Source organism: Astyanax mexicanus, chromosome 15, assembly GCF_023375975.1.
Source record: "Astyanax mexicanus isolate ESR-SI-001 chromosome 15, AstMex3_surface, whole genome shotgun sequence".
Taxonomy (NCBI): domain Eukaryota; kingdom Metazoa; phylum Chordata; class Actinopteri; order Characiformes; family Acestrorhamphidae; genus Astyanax; species Astyanax mexicanus.
The window spans coordinates 15,278,883-15,300,019 of NC_064422.1; the positions used below are offsets into that span (position 1 = coordinate 15,278,883).

Consider the following 21,137-nt stretch of genomic DNA (forward strand, 5'->3'; position numbering starts at 1 on the left):
TCACCCTACTTTCACCCTGTTCTTCAACACTTAGGACCACCACAGAGCAGCTGTTATTATTTGGGTGGTGAGTAATTTACAGCTTTACAGTCTATTGACACTGGCATGATGGTGGTATGTTAATAGTGAGGTGTATTCTGTACTATGTATGTTTGTCCCTTCTTGCTTGTGAGAACAATATCCTTTAGCCCAGATGGGTTCATGTGTCCAGCTGAACTATTTCTGAGAAGTCCAGTTCTATACATGTTGGAATGTCACATGTGGTTTCAGGTAAACAATGTACCGCTTCTCAAAATGTCATTTCTACATATATGGTGAAGGTGTAAATAGGGTGGTTGGTATTCTTTAGGTATTCTTTAGAGCACCATATAAGTGACTGTGAAAGAGTATATAAGCTAGGGTTGGGCGGTATGATGGTATTTCGGTATACCACGGTATTTAAATATGGTGACGGTATTGTAAAATAGTGACGGTATATTAACCACGTGATGTGCTAAACCTGAACTTTGAAAAACGGACGTTTAAGACATTCTGCACATCCACAATGAAAGAGCAGTAGGAGGGGTAAGCAGTTGGAGCTCCCTGATTGGTTATGGGGTGGGGATTTTTCTGTCATTATTTAGCAGCTACCTGGAGCCTGTAAATATAAGCAATTCCGCGGACCGCCAGGCGCTGCGCGACATCTGAACCCCGGCTCCCCTTCGAGAGCAGAAACGGCACAACACCACCCGCTGTTAAGCTGCTGTAGTGGATACAGCGCTTATAAATAAATTAACAAACACAAAAATTAGGGTATTCAATCTGTAATTTCAGTTCGTTTTATTTTTTTCTTTTAATTACCGTTTTTATTAGTTTCAGTTAAGGGGAACTTTCACTTTCAGTTTTCGTTATTTCGTTCGTTTTCGTTAACAGTAATACTTTGTTATATGGTGATTATCAGGCCGTAGCTTTATATAAAATAAAAATAGTATTAAAAAACAGATGACTATTTCCTGGAGCCTGGACTGAACCGAGATTTTCCATTACATTCCTCGGGCCGGGTCTCGTCCGGGCTGAGAAATAAAAATCAAAGTATCCTGCTATTTAAAAGAATGGAAAATTTAATAACAATAATAATATAGTTCTGCATACTAGAGTTTAGATTGTCTGCCTGAACCCGAGACTGAACCCGAGCGTGAACGCGAGACTGAACGCGAGCTCATCCGCGCGTTTAAAGCTCCGCAGCATTTAATAAAAACAGATTAATATATATAAAATAGGAAAATAACTAACTAAAGTTAGCTCAAAATGGTAAAAGAAATATAATCTAACCAATTCTAAAATAACGAAAAATAAATAGTGTACACACAGGTACAAAGCTAAAAAAATATATACATAAAAAAATAAATCATCCGCGCGTTTAAAGCTCCGCAGCATTTAATAAAAACAGATTAATAGATATAAAATAGGAAAATAACTAACTAAACTTAGCTCAAAATGCTAAAAGAAATATAATCTAACGAATTCTAAAATAACAAAAAAGAAATAGTCTACACACAGGTACAAAAATAAAATAATATACATAAAAAAATCATCCGCGCGTTTAAAGCTCTGCAGCATTTAATAAAAACAGAAAAATAGATATGAAATAGCTCAAAATGCTAAAGGAAATATAATCTAATGAATTCTAAAATATCAAAACACACAGGTACAAAAATAAAATAATATAAAGTTTCTTCCGTTTATTTACGGTAAGCTTAGATTCCTGAATTTCTCCAGCACTAAGCTGGAGCATTAGCATTAGCGGCTAACCGCTCCAGCAGTGCTAGCCGGGGTTAGCAGCAGGCTACAGGCCGATAATACTCACTTCTAAATGGGAAAATAGCCGGTAGCGGCTAATGCTAATGGATAAAGGATAGAGTTCCACCTTTCAGGAGAAACAGCCAATCAGCTTGAAATTAGCTAGCTTAGATAGATAGTGAAGGTTTGAGAAAAAACTATATATGTTTAACTTGCCCTGATGTACCTGATCAGCCAATAATTATTACTGTGAGCTATAATTAGCGCTATAATACTTATCCTAGTCACTGTGCGTTACTCTCTCTTTCTCCACCTCACGCCCTCTCACACACACACACACACACACACACACACACACACACCGCTCCCTTAAGCATTCCCCCTCCGCTCTCCCCCAAACACACTTCTCGCTTTCTCCCCTGTCTCTCTCTCTCGCGCGCGCGCGCTCGCTCGGCGTGTCTTTTGCGCCCGTTCTCGTTTTTCCGCCGGTTATCCGGCTCCCTATCTCTTTATAAAGGCGTTTTTTCCCGGCCGCGTCCCAATTCACTAGCCAGGGCAGCGGTCTGCACAGATCTGATTTATGAAACCATAAAGACAAGAAAAGTTCTGACGCTTTAAATGAACCTGTCAGAATTAAATCCTTCTCAGTAGTTTATCGGTTTGGGTCTGGATTGCACAACGTCTGGGTCCGGACCCGGACTGCAGTCCGCATATGTGTGATCCCTGGCCTAGACCATATACACGGTTTTGTTTTATAAAACCACTCCTTGCTGCTCTGCAGTAGGAACAGTAGGTTCAATGTTTTCAGTTTTACAGTATTAAATATATCAGGTCAAGAAAGACTTTCTTTATTTTATATATTTTTATAAAAACAAGTATTTATGTTAAGTGAAATCAAGAAAGACCATATTTTATTTTTATAAAAAAAAATGTTAAGTAAATTCAATAAAAAAAACGTATTTTTTCAGGAAATAGTTCAACTTTAAATGTCTAGAGATACATTGTTGCTGTTAAAATGCATTTTCCAATAAAGGGAGTATTGGCAAAACTGGTTATAATTTTTATGTTGAGGCGGCGGGACGTGGTGTCTGCAGCTGCTGAAAGTAACTAATAAAGTAACTTGTAAAGTAACTTAGTTACTTTTAAAATCAAGTAATCCATAAAGTAACTAAGTTACTTTTTAAAGGAGTAATCAGTAATCGGATTACTTTTTCAAATTAACTATACCATCACTGCTAACCAGTTAGCTAGAAGCTGGATGTTGTAGATAGCCAGAATTTAGTACTATACTAAAATTGTATGTTTTCCACCGGATCCAACTGATCATCAAATAAACCACACATTATAGTGTTAAACATTATATATCAGGATACTTATTGTAATATATAACTTGGGTGATCCCCGGATCTTTACATACCCAGGCGACTCCTCTGGCAGTGCTGCTGGATTTTTTAAAACAACGCAATGTCGCAGCTAGATTAAGAATAGCCCACCAACCAGAATTATCCACCTGATAATGTCCAATGTCCTGTGGCCAGGGTCCAGCAGCCACTGTTAAAGATCTAGAAGATCACAGGCATAAAGTGTGCAGCAACAGATTCAGAGCTTCTGTCTCTGACTTTAATTTGTCTACAAGCTGGAGCAGCTACTGTAGATAGGGTTGTCTATTACTGACAGTGGACACAGTGAATGAACACAGTGCTTAAAAACTCCAGCAGCACTGCTGCGTCTGATCCACTCATACCAGCACGACACACACTGTAGCAGTGATTGAGGTTTCTGTGTGATGCTGGGAAAGTTCTGTTCAGAGGTTTGTTCTGAGTGTTGTTATGAGCTGCAGACATGTGTGTATCTACTCCAGCAGAGGAGGAGAGCTTCTGATCTGAGTTGACTTTTAGTCCCGCTGTATCCTAGCTACAGAACCAGCGTGCATCTTTCCGCTTCGAAGGGCAGCGTGGAAAAAAAGAGTGCCTACGCAGTGAAACACACACTTTCACACAATCACATTTACTTCAATTAGGGTTCCACACAGCTGCATTTCTGACAGTGAGGAGATACAGCGTGCACTCAGCACTTTCAGCACAGTTCTATAAATAACTAGTTAAAAGTGGAGTACAGTTCTTTCGCTGCAGGAACTTTGTTTCAGCAACATGATATGTCTTAAATATAGGCTATATTTACATATAATGTAAGGACAAAAGTATCGGGACACCTGCACCTTCATTTTTTCTTCCAAGATCAAAGGAATTAAAAAGAGTTTGTCCTGCTTTTGTCTGGTTAACTGTCTCTTCTCTTTAGGAAATACTTTATACTAGATTCTAGACCCACAGCACCAGTGTTTGTAAGGTCAGAATGTTGAAGGATCACCACTGCACCTTATGACAGTCCCAGCTTATTCTATCCCAAAATAATTGGATGGAGTGACATTATTCCATAAAAAAAAACATGTTTAAAAGCATAACCACCAATTCCTTTGATTTTCTGTCGAGAAAGTCTTTTTTTTAAAGAAATGGTTGACAGCATGTTCAAATAATTGATATTTATGACCAAAAAAAAATCACTCCAGTTACTGGAACTCACTCCTGTTACTTTTTATGTTTTGAGTAACAGGACAGAGTTTTTAGAATAGAATTAGCAAAAACATGAAAAATAGCCAAATGACAGCTATGCTAATAGCATGAAGACTATTTTTTTATTTTAAAAATAAACCAATTAAATATTATGGATTTAATACAAATGGATTTGGAGTCATATAACAATGCAAAAAAAAAAAATACATCTCTGAAAGATTTTAATAATTATAATTAATGTTTAGGAAATACTTTATACTGGATTCTGGACACACTGCTCCAGTGTTTGTAACACATCAAGAACATAGGTCCACTGTTCCACAGCTCAGTACTGTGAGGCTTTATACCTCTATAGCTCATGCTTGGTTTTAGGCACAGTTCTCATAGGTTCATCTGTTCTAGTGAGTCCAGTTCTTATGGCAGTAGTTCTCGACAGGAAGTAAACAAGTTGTGTGTGTGCGCGCGCATGCATTTGTTCATCTGTGTCAGCAATGGGTGTCCACAAATATTTAAACATATATAGTGGTTTGCATTCATTCAAAGTATTCATTCAAGAGTATTGAAATTTACAACCACAAACCTAAATGCATTTTATTCAAATTTTAAGCGATAGATTTAAAATAGAGTTCCTTGGTCTTCATGATGCTGTTTGTTCACTAGTGTTCTCTAACAAACCACTGAGGCCTTCACAGAACAGCTGTTTATATTTATACTGAGACTAAATTACACACAGCTGGACTCTATTAACGTATTTAAGTGACTTCTGAAGGCAATCGATTGCACTGGATTTTATTTAGGGGGTTCAGAGTAAAGGGGGATGAATACTTTTGCATGTCACACTTTTCCCATTTTTATTTGATTAAAATTTCACTTCACAATTGCTACTATGTATTGGTCCATCACTTAAAATCTCAATAAAACACATTTACGTTTGTGGTTGTAAGTTGTAACAATGTAACAATGTGAAAAAGTTCAAGGGGTATGAATTCTGTAAGTGTATCTAATATTTGATGCTTTGCTCAAGGTAACTAGGTGTTTCTAATAAAGTGGCCAGTCAGTGGGAACACAAGGTCATAGGTGTTTCTAATAAAGTGGCCAGTATGGGTGTATAATGCAGTGTCTCTCTCTGCTGGGTGTGAAGGCGTTACCAGTCTATTCTCCAGTCCAGGGATGGGTACCCAGTGCTTCACTGATTTGTTCTAGGTAACATTTTCATTAAATAGTTTACAAAACATTTTTACCTTGGTTCTTCAAAGTTTGGTGCAATATTTGGAGACTTAAAAATGGTTACATACAATGGCTTTATTTTTGACTTATTTTACTATTTTAAAGTTGCTAATTTTCAAATATTAAATCTTTCCAACAATATGGCAGCAAACAGCACATTTCTATGTAAACATATAATAAGTAAGCAAATGCTTTCTAAGCAGATGATGAAAGTATGCCTTCCTCTGTGTGTGTTTTTCTATGCTTTTTGTGTTCATAGCTGGTCTGGCCAGCTCACTAAAAAGAGAGAGCTCTTTCAGCTCATTAGCCCATGTGCCTCAGATTTGTTGTTCCTTAATTTAATTTGTTAATAATTACGTGTTAAATGAATTGCAAATAAGACACACATTGTACCAATTGTAAATTATAGACCAAACATTTGCACACACCTTTTCATGCAATTGTTATATTTTTATTTTGTTTCCTACAATGAAAAATAATACTGAAGTCATCCAGACTATGAAGGAAATCATATTGCAAATGAAGTGTTCAACCAAATTACTCTGTGAAGCATTGAGGTTGCTTTTTTTTGCCGTTTAAAAAGCTGGTAACTCTTGATGAACTTATCCTGTGCAACAGAGGTAACTCTTGGTCTTCCTTTACTGGGGCAGTCCTGATGAGAGCCGGTTTCATCAGTGCGCCGTTTGATGATATTTGCAGTTGCACTTGAGGCTAAGCGAGACCTCCCAAGTATCACAGAAGTTGCGGGAGTCTACTCCATATCAATAACGGCTCTCTGACACCTGCAAGTCACATAAAATCTCCAGGAATCTGGAACGATTGGCCCAAGAGTGAACACAACATGCACGCATGTGACACAGACTTTTTCCCCAATCGCATGTGTGAAAGAGAGGGAGAGGGCACTCCCCTCGTGAGCATATTCATAAAGCGCATGCAAAACAGAGAGGGTTCTGATTGGCCTGTTAGACAAAGAGTCTAAAAACTAAAAACTGAGTAAGCCAATCAGTTTTTAGTGTGGGTGGGCATTTTTTTTTCACTCCTGGACAAGATGCGTTTAGGAAGAAGGAGCATCATGGCTCCCCTTAAAACTCATTTTACCTCTCACTACTCTGAAGTATATCCATGTCTGGTAAAAGTAAAAAACAGTCAAAGTCTTGCCCGCTATATACGTATATATAGGCAGGGGTTTCGGGGGGCTCCAGGTTCGGGAGTACCTCCCTGAAATTAATTTTTGCAACTTGGGATGTCTGGGCTAAGGAGGGTTAGAACAGGTTCACCACCTCGGCCTGGCTGGACCCATGAGGCTCAACAGGGTTGGAGCCAATTTGTCGTAATGCTAACAGCAGGTCTTTGCTGTGTTGGAGCTGTGATGCTAATAGACACAACAGCCCAGGCCTTGAAATTTAATTGAATTTTTGTCCTTTTTGAGCCTCTTTCCATTACATTGCCTTCATTAGGAACTCGGAGAAAACAGCTCTGGGAGCCCTGCAAGGGTCCCTGCTCTGATGTTTTTGTGTTTTGCCCACTGTCTTTGTTGTTCGACTCTCGAGTAGATGATAATTAACCAGCTGGCTGGACTGAACTGGTGCTGAGACTGGAATAAAGTGGTGGCTCTGCATTAAGAGATAAAAACACATTTGCAGCAGTGCTGTTAATGTACGAGGCATGGTGTGGGATCTGCTTGCATCCGAGCTCTTTTTGAATTCTCCATGATAAAAAGCCTGAGGCTTGCGATACAGAACCACATCAGCTGGTCACTAACTGCACGGTCCAGTCTGAATGAATACTGGTTTCTCGTGCGTAGGCTTTCAACAGGCTTTCAATAGAAACCCCTCGAAGGACTGGTTCCATCCACAAGTGGCCGCGCTCCACAGCTTGCAGCGAAAGGCTGTAATCTACCGTCTCTGTCTCAGAAAAGCCACTTCTCCTACATATGTCCTACAATTTAGAATTGTATTCAGCGTCTTCACATCCTGCTTTTATGCACAAACCTATGCTGTGTGTATTTTTGGAATACTGGAGCCGTCATATGTCGAGATGTTATTTGTGTTTATTTATATACTGTACTCTTACATGGCAAAAGTCTTAGGACAGGTACGTCACTAGAATGTAAAAGCTTGTGAAAACAGCTTTATTTAGCCGCAAATACCTGCATTTCACCATACAGCATCCCAAAGAAACATCCATCTTTGTTTCCCTGTCCTTCACACATACAGGGTTAGGACAATGAAGCTGAAACACCTGTCATTTTAGTGTGGGAGGTTTCATGGATAAATTGGAGCAGCCTGGTGGCCAATCTTCATTAAACTATTATAACATTGTAAGTTACGAGTTAAACTGTTTAAAGAAAGCTGTTCAGCTAGAATGTTATAATCACGCAGCTCTGGCAGAACGTGATCCTCCACTTGTCCGCGTTTGACGTGCAGCGCTGTGTGCAGCTGTTCTTAAAAAAAAAACATTTTTATTAAATAATAGGTCTGTGCTCCTTCAGTGTTTTAGTGTTAAATAACATCATTCTGAACAGATTTCACTCATTCAAACAGCCCGAAAACAGCCAGTTTATGAGTCGGGTCGGACTCTGGCTCATAATGACAGTTTATGGGTCGGGCTTATAATGACAGTTTATGGGTCGTGTCGGGGTCGGGCTCATAATGACAGTTTATGGGTCGTGTCGGGGTCGGGCTCATAATGACAGTTTATGGGTCGGTCGGGGTCGGGCTCATAATTACAGTTTATGGGTCGGGGTCGGGCTCATAATGACAGTTTATGGGTCGGGTCGAGCTCATAATGACAGTTTATGGGTCGGGGTCGGGCTCATAATGACAGTTTATGGGTCGGGTCGAGCTCATAATGACAGTTTATGGGTTGGGCTCGGGCTCATAATTACAGTTTATGGGTCGGACTTGGGCTCATAATGACAGTTTATGGGTCGGACTCGGGCTCATAATGACAGTTTATGGGTCGGACTCGGGCTCATAATGACAGTTTACGGGTTGGGTCGGACTCGGGGCTCATAATGACAGTTCATGGGTCGGGGTCGGGCTCATAATGACAGTTTACGGGTTGGGTCGGACTCGGGGCTCATAATGACAGTTCATGGGTCGGGGTCGGGCTCATAATGACAGTTTATGGTTTGGGCTCGGGCTCATAATGACAGTTTATGGGTCGGGGTCTGGCTCATAATGACAGTTTATGGGTCGGACTCGGGCTCATAATGACAGTTTATGGGTCGGGTCGGGTCGGGCTCATAATGACAGTTTATGGGTCGGACTCGGGCTCATAATGACAGTTTATGGGTTGGGTCGGGCTCATAATGACAGTTTATGGGTCGGGTCGGGCTCGGGGCTCATAATGACAGTTTATGGGTCGGGCTCGGGGCTCATAATGACAGTTTATGGGTCGGGCTCGGGGCTCATAATGACAGTTTATGGGTCGGGTCGGGCTCGGGGCTCATAATGACAGTTTATGGGTCGGGCTCGGGGCTCATAATGACAGTTTATGGGTCGGGCTCGGGGCTCATAATGACAGTTTATGGGTCGGGCTCGGGGATTGTAATGACAGTTTATGGGTCGGGTTGGGCTCGGGCTCATAATGACAGTTTATGGGTCGGGCTCGGGGCTTGTAATGACAGTTTATGGGTCGGGTCGGGCTCATAATGACAGTTTAAGGGTCGGTCGGGGTCGGGCTCATAATGACAGTTTATGGGTCGGGCTCGGGGCTCATAATTACAGTTTATGGGTCGGGTCGGGCTCATAATGACAGTTTATGGGTCGGGTCGGGCTCGGGCTCATAATGACAGTTTATGGGTCGGTCGGGCTCGGGGCTCATAATGACAGTTTATGGGTCGGACTCGGGCTCATAATGACAGTTTATGGGTTGGGTCGGGCTCATAATGACAGTTTATGGGTCGGGTTGGGCTCGGGCTCATAATGACAGTTTATGGGTCGGGCTCGGGGCTCATAATGACAGTTTATGGGTCGGGTCGGGCTCGGGGCTCATAATGACAGTTTATGGGTCGGGCTCGGGGCTCATAATGACAGTTTATGGGTCGGGCTCGGGGCTCATAATGACAGTTTATGGGTCGGGCTCGGGGATTGTAATGACAGTTTATGGGTCGGGTTGGGCTCGGGCTCATAATGACAGTTTATGGGTCGGGCTCGGGGCTTGTAATGACAGTTTATGGGTCGGGTCGGGCTCATAATGACAGTTTAAGGGTCGGTCGGGGTCGGGCTCATAATGACAGTTTATGGGTCGGGCTCGGGGCTCATAATTACAGTTTATGGGTCGGGTCGGGCTCATAATGACAGTTTATGGGTCGGGTCGGGCTCGGGCTCATAATGACAGTTTATGGGTCGGTCGGGCTCGGGGCTCATAATGACAGTTTATGGGTCGGGCTCGGGGCTCATAATGACAGTTTATGGGTCGGGTCGGGCTCGCGGCTCATAATGACAGTTTATGGGTCGGGTCGGGCTCATAATTACAGTTTATGGGTTGGGTCGGGCTCATAATTACAGTTTATGGGTCGGGCTCGGGGCTCATAATGACAGTTTATGGGTCGGTCGGGGTCGGGCTCATAATGACAGTTTATGGGTCGGGTCGGGCTCATAATGACAGTTTATGGGTTGGGTCGGGCTCGGGCAGAACGTGCACGGGCCGGGTCGGGACAGATTTTTTGGGCCAGATCTAAGCTCTAGGAAGAAGCAACTGAGAACGAAAGTACCTTTGTCAACGTAAAATAAACAGAGTGGTGTCAGCGGACACTGAGGAGCTTAGTGTGCATAGAGCACACCAACTTCAATCAATCACTACAGACCTTCAAACTTCATGTGGTCTTTAGATAAGCTCAAGAACAGTAGAGTTTGTAGAGAGCTTTGTGGAATTGGTTTCAATGGCCAAGTAACTTCATTCAAGCCTTACATCATCAGACGCAATGCACGCGAGTGAATACTTGGCAATATACTGTGTATATAGTCAGTTATATATACTGTCAGTTTTGCCAGAAGCTGTTTACCTTGTTTTAATATTTTCTTCCCCAAACATATTAACTTCCATTTTCAGATCAGAGTGTTTGCGCTGCTCTCCTGAAGAGTGTGTAGGCGGGAGGTAGACCTGATCCAGATTCAGCAATCCTCTGAACTTCAGGGCGTCTCAGTGGACGAGGAATGACTGACAGATGTTGATATTCACACCGCTGTTGTGAGTTCATTTCAATGTGTAACAGCTGAATAATAAATCCAGTGATGAATATTAGATCAGATCAGTGCCGCTTCATTAGGCGCTCTGTTTATCACCTCACCTCTTTTCATTTAATTTCAGTTCAGTTCAGCTTAATTGGAGCTTCACAGGTTGCGGGTGTCATATCAGTTTCATCTCAGTCGTGTTGAATCTGATCTGTTTCAATGTCTGATTTAACCACTGAGACGGAAAAAATTAAATCTGATCTGTTTCTTTGCATTTAAAACGATAGTTTGGTGAAAATTGCAATATAATCTTTTTTCACTGATCCCAACTGCAGTTAATTAGCCAATACATAACTGATTCTTTTTGTACATAAGAAATGAGGTGAGTGAATGTAGCAAACAAGTGTACGCTAATTAGCATGCTGCTAACTGCATACTTAATTCATCAAATGCGGTTTTTATGGAGAATTTTTAACAGTTTGTCCAAACACCCTTCAGACTGGGTGACACGGGGCATAATTTGCCCTGATAAATTGCTTTTTCCACCGTTATCCAACTCAAAGTAGCTCCACGCCTCCTTGCTAGAATCCGGAGAGCCCTGACATTTAAAACTAGGCATTAATAACTTAACAAGGCATTAAAAGCTTATTAAATCATCCCATAACACTAGCTTCAGCTCCGAGCGCCGCCATCACTGAACTGAAAATAACATATAATAACATATATATATATATATATATATATATATATATATATATATATATATATATATATATATATACAGGGGTTGGACAATGAAACTGAAACACCTCTTTTTAGACCACAATAATTTATTGTGGTGACGGACAGTTCTGGTGGAAACAGGAGAGTTGAGGTGCACATTGAATTCTGCCGTGATTTGATCAGCCATGGTTTTATGTTTTTTGGATACAATCAGGGTTAGCACACGAACATCCTTTTCAGACAGCTTCCTCTTACAGCGTCCACAGTTAATCCTGTTGGATGTGGGTGGTCCTTCTTGGTGGTATGCTGGCATTACCCTGGATACCGTGGCTACAAAGACTTGCTGTCTTGGTCACTGAGGCGCCAGCAAGACGTGCACCAACAGTAAGAGTAAAACTGTGCTCTTACCCTGCTAATTGAACCTTCACACCCTGCTCTTACTGGTCCAATGTGCAATTAATGAAGATTGGCCACCAGGCTGCTCCAATTAAGCCATGAAACCTCCCACACTAAAATGACAAGTTTTTCAGTTTTTTTGTCCAACCTGTACATAGATTCTGCATAGAGTATATGTCTGTCATTATCAGTACAGTGATGGTGGCACACGGAGCTGAAGCTTGCATTATTGGATGTAAACAGTGTTTTTTAATAGCTTTTTTAAAAATAGTTTTTAAGTTATTAATCTCTTGTTTTAAATGTAAGGGCGTGGAGCTACTTTGAGCTGGATAACGGTGAAAAAAAAATTATCAAGTCAAATTATGCCCTGTGTCTCTCAGTCTGAAGGGTTTTTGGACAAACTGTTAAAATTTCTGGATCTCGGAACGCTGTGGGAGAACGGAGGTGGGCTATTCATCAAAGATAAATACTTTTTATCATGTTTTACTACAGCAAAAGTCCATTTTACATCGGACTTCTCCCTTAAGGTGTTAAGTAATCTCTAATGTTGTTTTATTTCATTCAAATTCTATGCTTTTTAATGTAAAAATAAAATGTCCTAACATCCCATTCACTATACATATATATGTAACCAAAGTGCCATGTTTAAGGTACTGTTACTGTGAGCTGTGCAGTGGAAGTGCAAAAAAAGAACTTTTATAAACTTCGGGGAAAACAGAAGCAAACTGAGAAAATAACCCCGATATGAGCTAAGCAAGGATGCCAGAAACTCTACTTTCAATTAATTATCATCTAATAACAATCGTGATCCATACCATTTGACTGCAACAAGCTGGAATGATATTTCCGCTCCCCACCAGCCTCATAAGACTACCTGGATATTACGGATGATTTCTATTTATGGCATGAGTGTTTACACCTGTCAGCACTTCTGAAACTAGGCTTTAAAACCCACAGAATATTTATGTTTACAGGAGATTTTTCTATTTCAGCAGAAAGACTAAAACACTTGTGCGAAGCACTTCAGACTTTAAGTCCCATTGCACCAATTATTTACTGAAATATTACACAGTTTCCTGTACAAACAGTCCCCATAGAGTCCTTGAATTAAATAAATAATAAATATTGTTCAAAATAAATAAATTATCAGTGTCATCCGCATTAAACAGAGTATATTCTAAAACTGAAAATATTGGATTATGGGACAACTCTATAGCAATGCAGCTTGTATACAATTAACAAAAAAATATTTAGTCTACTGCTTGTATAGCAGTGTAGATTTACTGTCTTCTGAATATAACTCATAACACAGCCATTAATGTCTAAATAGCCAGCAACACAAGTACTGTATTTTTCACACTATAAGGCACACTTAAACTCTTTAAAATTATGAATCATTAATACTATTATTAACTATAAATACAATTATAAATCCTTATTAAAGTACATACAATTATTCCCAAATATAGACAGTGTGCCCTATAATCCGGGGCGGCTTATGTACATATTTTACCAATCAGGTTTTGCCAAATGTAATGTAATGTAATGTAATGTAAGGAGCAGCAAAGCTGCTATGGTGAAGTGCAGCGTTATACAGGAGTTTCAGAATTATTATTATTATTATTATTATTATTATTATTATTATTATAATTATTATATATATATATATATAACAACAGAACACTAGGTATGAGTCACAGCTGCAGTGATGGTGGTGTTGAAGATGATGATGGTGTTGATGATGATGATGATGAAGATTTGATAACACGGCAGGAATGCACTTCTCATTGGGGAAAGTGAGAAAAGCTGCTTTGAATGTAAATGGATTCTTCCACACAAATCAAAAATATTACTAATTAACACAGAATATCATTAATAGAAACTACTGGCACCATGCCAGGTGTGATCTGGATAATGATTGGTTTAAAGGAAGTTTGGGCAGTATTAACTTTGACTGAGTTAGATAGGTAGTTTGCTAGTTGCCAAACTACTTTATGGGACATTCCAGGATTTTGGTACATTTCCTGTCCCACCACTTAAATTTCAAATGTACGTATCCAAAATATCTAAAGTACAAATGTACTTGTTATAAGACAAACTGTAAAATATGGTGGAAAAATAAGCTCCTTAGATATTATTCAAAAGACTGAATACCTTTGGACCACCTCAAAAAAATGGCCATTTTCTCTTGTCCCACGCATTGGGTGACCAACTCCTTTGGCAAATTTAAAACAAAACAATTAAAATAAGCTTTAAATAAATACCCTCTTGTATATTATTTATATGCATCTCCTTTACTTATGAAAACAACTTCTTTGGTTTACATTGTATTGCATGTTACAGTTTTTATGCTATTAAGTTGTGTCCCACAACATGTGCGCAACCCTGTTACCATAAGGAATTTTACCTGGCAGAGAAAGAGTTAAAAATATTTGTCTACTGGCACAAACACAAGGACATTTTCTGCCCACATGGCAAGACCAAGAGTAAGTGCTCTAACAATTTTCAAGTTTTTTTTCCAAATGTGTTTGTCCAAGTTGTGTGTGTCACTCAGTGAACGCAACCCTGTTACTCAAATTGTAAGACTAATAATGAGTAGAGTCAATTTTTTTCCTTATATACTTATATAACCATGTTTGTCCTTGGTCTTGTATACATAGCTAAATTTTACAGTTAGCATCTGTTCCTGGGGTAAACCACAACTTAGCCTAGATTTGCAACCCTGTTACTCGCAACCCTGTTACTGTAAGTTACCAAATATATTGCATAATCTAATTTAAAAAAAACTGCTTTGATACTTGAGCTTGACGAATCAAACTTTTTGATAGTCTATTACCTGTATTTAATAAACATGTGACTAAAAATGATCAAATTGAAGATCAAATTTTCAGAAGTGACCACCCCTGAAATGTACCAAAATCCTGGAATGTCTCTTAATTAGTTAAAGCAGTACCTAAAGTCCAGATAGTACAGACAGAGAGCGCTGCAGCACAGAGTACAGTTTTATAATGATTATAGCTTAGAAACAGCATGAGCAGCATGATTACTTAATATTTATATATGGTGATGTCAATCAATAAAAAAATGTATCCAATAATAATATTATAATATTATAATTTTAATATTATATATATATAAGCATTAACGTTAGCTGAGTTAGCTAGCTAGTTTGCTAGTTGGCAAACTACTTTAAATAGTTAAAGCAGTAGCTAAAGTCCAGGTATGCTTTAAACAGGCAGAAAATGTAAAATTACAGAATATTCAAGTTTCCAGGTTTTCATCTGCCTAAGTTTTGTGTGCGTCCACCAAGCAGTTAGTTAGCTTACTAGCTAGCCTGCTAGTTGGCTAGCCACTAAGTTGTTAGTTAGCTGAGCTGGCCGGCAACCTAATTGCAATTGTTAGAGTAGCATCTAAAGTTTTGGTACGTTGTTAAAATCTATACTTTTAATTTAATCAGGCTTTCACAAGCCTAATTAATGTCACAAAAGTAAGTTTGTGAGTCTCTGATAGCTGGTTAGCAGTTAGCAAGTAGCATTAGCTTTGAGCTCACATTAGGCAGCCACTACTTCACTTAATTTCACAAAGATTAAGAAATTGGTGCTACTTAATGTAGCAGATGATCTAAAGTAGTCACATTTTGACTAATCAGAATAAAAAAGGCAATAAATATGGTTACATCTACAGTATGTATGTGTTACACTTCATAATAAGTTAGTTGTTAAATACAATTCTAAGAGCCCAGCACAGTTTTAATATATATATATATATATTAACACACACACACACTAATAGCCTAAATTTCAGAAGAAACATTAATTGAGCCTGTGTCCCAATACTTTTGGACACTGAGCAGCATTAGTTGGGGAATGAGATGCGGCAGTAATTATCCAGCACCTCAATCAAATCCTCACATCAGAGTCCAAAATCTAGTAGAAAGTCTTTTTGGACAGTAGAGACAGTTACTCCAACAAAAGCAGAATAAACTCTTTTTCTAATAGTCTGAATTTCAGAAGAAACTTTAATTGATCCTGTGTCCCAATACTTTTGGACACTGAGCAGCATGAGTCGGCGGTGTAGTCCAAAATCTAGTAGAAAGTCTTTTCTGCACAGCAGAGACAGTTACTCTTCATTTCAGAAGGAAACCATGAATGAATGAACAGGTGTCTCAATACGTTTAAGCGTGTAATGAGTTTATCCAAAAACACACCCTGCCTCCAGATTTCAGGCATATTGCATTTATCTATGAATAAGCACATTTGCATTTATATCTAGAACCACTTAAAACACACACAGTAGATCCTAAAACCCAACAGGTACAGAGACCCAGAGAAACTCCAGCAGTTCTATCCAGTGAATGAGAGGTTCCACACGCTGACTTCCACTGAACCCCAGTTCTGCAGGTTCTGAATATCTAAAATATCTAAAGCTTCAGCACACCTTAACCCCATTCTGTTCTCTTACCTTCATCAGCGCTGTGATCCGCTTCCATCTCTCAGCAGCTCCTCTGCTTCCCTCCAGCCACCGCACGAGCAGCCAGCGCACTGACACACACTCACACTGCAGCGCACGCCTGAGCCCGCAGGAGGCTGAGACTGAGCGTTTCACTCCATCAAACTTCAGAGAGAGAGATAGAGAATGAGCAAAACAGAGAGAGAAAGCCAAAGAGGTAGAGAGAGCTAGAGGTAAATACGTTAAGAAAGAGAGAGAGAGAGGATTACTGAGAGGGGTGAAAGAAACAGAGAGGGGAAAAAAGAAGGAGGATGTGTGAGAGAGACAGAGAGAAAGGGGAGAGAGAGATAGAGCTAGACAGAAAAGAGCTGGAGAAAGAGAGAGAGGTGGAAAAGCAAAGAGAAAGAGCACGAGAGGGGGTAAGAAAGAGTTTGCCAGTGAGAGAGAGAGAGACAGAGAGAGAGCAAAGAGAGATAGAGTGAGATTGACAGAGAGAAAGAATGGAGTAGAGAAGGAGAGAGGAAAAAAGAGAGATAGAGAGGGAGAGAAAGAATTAGCCAGAAAAGTGGGGGAGAGAGAGGTTAAAAAAAGATGGTTAAAGAAAGAGGGTGGTAGAGAAAGAGTCAGAGATAGTGAGAGTAACTGAGAGAAAAAAGAGAGTGAGAATGGGGTGCAAAAAGAAGAAAATAGACAGCGAGATAAAGAATATTTGCAAGAGAGAGATAGAGAAAGAGCAAGAGATGGCAAAAGAGGGAGGCAGAAAAAGAGTAAGCGAGAGTTAGAGATAATGAGAGTAACTGAGAGGAAAAAAGAGAGGGTTAAGAGAGAGTGAAAGCTAATAAGATAGATAGTTAAAGAAAGATAGACTGATTGAGGGAGAAAAAGAGAGAGAGAGAGAGAGAGAGAGAGAGAGAGAGAGAGAGCGTGTGTATAGGTGATGAATGGTAGCTAGTAGACATCAAGGCTAAAAAAAACACAGCATGTGAAAACTCTCAAAACTCAGAAAAACTCTCAAAAAAAAATACTATATCAACCTTTAATATAAGCTGGTCAAAAAATACATATACAGCTCTGGAGAAAATTAAGAGACCACTGCAAAGTTTTCTAAAAATCAGCATCTCTACATGTATGACAGCCATTCTATTCCAGTGTCAGTTGAATTCCAACCCAACCTCATTCTACTTAATGTGCTTCTGATTTGGTGATCACCTGAACCAAATCTTATTTAACGAGGAAAAGTATAAAAACACTGCTTTGGTCAACACAGTTGACACCTCTTGCGATAGGACAAGCTGGATGGCAAAACAAGTGCTAATAATAGCATAAAAGTAATTGTAAAACCCATGCCAAAGGGTCTGAAAAGAAAAGTCTTGAGTAAAAAAAAAAGAAAGGCTCAATTCTGGCTTTACTGGCAGTGGAATACAGTGAGTGTCCTGTTGGTTCCATCCTTAAAATTTCTAAGATGGAAGATCATTACAAAAAGGTCAAGCAGCAAAGACTGGGGACAACAAAGCTACAGACCAGCAGAGGAGGAAAACGACTCTCCACTGATGGGGATGACGGTCATCTTATTCGAATTTCAGGTAGCAACCGCAGGTTGGCATCAAGTGACCTACAAAAGGAATGGCAAATGGCAGCTGAGTGTGAAGTGCACGACAAGAACAGTTCCTAATAGGCTCCTCAAGTCATGTAAAGCTAGAAAAAAGCCTTTCATCAATGAGAAGCAAAGGAGAGCGAGGCTTAAGTTTGCAAAAGACCATTAGAATTGGACTATAGAGGACTAAAGTAAGGTAATTTTTTCTGATGAATCCCATTTTCAGCTTTGCTCAACACTTGGTCATCTAATAGTTACATGGAGACTTGGAGAGGTGTACAAGCCACGATGTCTTGTACCCACTGGTGATCGGTGATCACATACAAAAATATCCTGGGAAAACACTTGCGTCCTTCTGCTCTGGCAATGTTCCCCAACTCTGAGGACTGTTTTTTTTTTTTCCAGCAGAACAATGCTCAATTCCACACAGCTAGATCAAGGTGTGTGGCAGATTAAGACCCTGTCATGTCTCGCCCAAATTTTTAGACCTGAACCCCATTGAAAACCTCTGGAATGTAATCAGGAGTAAGATGAATAGTCACAAGCCATCAAACCAAGCTGAACTGCTTGATGTTTTGCACCAGGAGTGGCATAAGGTCACCCAAAAGCAGTGTGAAAGACTGGTGGAGAGCATGTGGAGACAAATCATGGTAATTACACCAAATATTGATTTCCGAACTTTAGTATTGTTGTTGTTTCTACATGAATATGAACTTTGGAATTGGTTTGGAATTTCGGAGACATGTTGTCTGTAGTTTATAGAATAAAAGAACAATGTTCATTTTACTCAAACATAAACCTATACATAATTTTGCAGTCTCAGCAGTAATGTTTTCCAGAGCTGTACGTACTCATACATACACTCTCTCTCTCTCTCACACACACACACACACACACACACAATCTTACACACTCAGCAGTAATGTCTTCACTCAAATCTGCTGCTGAAAAGCTTCAGTCCAGCACAACTAATTAAGTAAACAACTCCCAAACAACCCAGAAAGAACAAGAAAACAAAAACAATCAATAACATCCCACACAAACACACACTTCCCAAAAATAGCCCAATAACAACATGCATTAAATGTAGATGTGATTTCTGCTCAGTCTCTGGTGATGACCAGAAGCTGCTGGGCACATATTGCTACCACTCACTGCATTTTCTACACCATCCAATAATGTTAGATGCCCATACAAGGTGTACAGGTGTCCTACCTTTTTTAAACCCACTCTGGTGTGCTGTTTCAACAGGACAATGTATGTCCACATACTGCCGCAGTCAGAGGCGTGTAGACATAGACAAAGCACCACCAACTCTGCCCTTTATCAACCAAAGTGCCCTTTTAAAACTTCGTTGTTTTTTTTTATATATATTATTATTATTAAGATTTTACTGAGGCCTGTTTGAAATGATCTTTTGAAAACCTGAGAGATTAAAAACGAATGAAAACAGAATGCCCTGAAATCAGCTCGCACGCCCGACCTCTCTCTTCCTCTGTCACGTGACCCCGCGCAGTCACGCGTAAGGCACAGATGCGCTGCAGCAGCAGTTCAGATCAGCGAGTCTTCAGCACAGCACGCACGGCAACAGATAGGCTTCTTCTCCCCCGTGTCCCACCAGCCAAATTAGTAAAATCCTACCGTTTGCCCTCTAAGCCCAACGTGAAATCATTTTGTTGTGCAGTAAAATGTCTCATACAGCACCAAACTACTATGTATTTTATCAGTTGGTGGTGTGACATTTTTCCATTGAAAACTCACGTTTAGAGAATGTTACAAATTACATAGTCAAATTACATTCAACATGTACGTGTAATTTTTTTATAATGAAGTGTTCCACGTGTGCTAAAAAGTGCCCTTTTCCCCCCTGAGCACTTGCCCCCCGAAATGTCTGTGCACGCCACTGTCCGCTGTCTTAATCGCCAAACCTATCCCTGACTGAAAATATGTGGGATGCTATTGGATACATTATCAATACTCCACCCCTACCACAAAATCGGCAGGAACTGAGTGACAATATTCAAGCTGCATGGGATCAGTGATGGTATAGTTACTTTGAAAAAGTAATCCGATTACTGATTACTCCTTTAAGAAGTAACTTAGTTACTTTATGGATTACTTGATTTTAAAAGTAACTAAGTTACTTTACAAGTTACTTTATTAGTTACTTTCAGCAGCTGCAGACACCACGTCCCGCCGCCTCAACATAAAAATTATAACCAGTTTTGCCAATACTCCCTTTATTGGAAAAAGCATTTTTAACAGCATCAATGTATCTCTAGACATTTAAAGTTGAACTATTTATTTTTATAAAATTAAAAGACCATTTCTCTTGAATTAACTTAACATAAATAATTTTTTTTATAAAAAATAAAATATGGTCTTTCTTGATTTCACTTAACATAAATACTTGTTTTTATAAAAAAATATATAAAATAAAGAAAGTCTTTCTTGACCTGACATATTTAACACTGTAAAACTGAATATTGAACCTGTTGTTCTCTGCAGGGCAGCAAGGAGTGGTTTGATAAAACAAAACCGTGTATATGTCGAGGCCAGGGATCACATATATGCAGACTGCGGTCCGGGTCCGGACCCAGACGTTGTCCAATGCGGACCCAAACCAATAAACTACTGAGAAGGATTTAATTTTGACAGCTTTCATTTAAAGCATCAGAACTTTTCTTGTCTTTATGGTATACGCACTCTGCGGCATGGGAAACTCACAGACCAATCACGTGTGGTGTAAAATCTTCAAACACTCTCCTCTGCCAATCAGATCTGTGCAGACCGCTGCCCTGGCTAGTGAATTGGGACGTGGCCGGGAAAACCCGCCTTTATAAAGAGATAGGGAGCCCGAGAACTGGCGGAAAAACGAGAATGGGCGGAAACTAAAAACCCGCCGAGCGCGAGAGAGAGAGAGACAGGGGAGAAAGCGAGACGCGTGTGATTGGGGGAGAGCGGAGGGGGATGGGGAAGGGAACGCGGTGTGTGTGTGTGTGTGTGTGTGAGGTGGAGAGAGAGAGAGAGAGAGAGTAACGCACAGTGACTTGGATAAGTAACTTTAATCTGATTACTGCATTGGAAATAGTAACGCGTTAGATTACTCGTTACTGAAAAAAGAGTCAGATTAGAGTAACGCGTTACTAACATCACTGCTTGGGACCCTGTGTCAGCGTGAGGCTGCCGTAAAAAAAATGCCTTTTTAATTTATTTAGA

General features: G+C 39.9%; 1 protein-coding gene across 1 annotated transcript in view; it reads right to left on the bottom strand.

The window, feature by feature from the left end:
• Nucleotides 1-16,425, bottom strand: part of LOC103043335 (neuropeptide FF receptor 1) — a 40,933-nt gene extending 24,508 nt beyond the window's left edge. The window contains exon 1 of the mRNA XM_022669066.2: nucleotides 16,337-16,425. Coding sequence (XP_022524787.2) covers nucleotides 16,337-16,364 — 28 coding nt within the window. The 5' untranslated portion in view covers nucleotides 16,365-16,425. The remainder of the gene's footprint in view (nucleotides 1-16,336) is intronic.
• Between the last annotated feature and the right edge of the window lie 4,712 nt (nucleotides 16,426-21,137).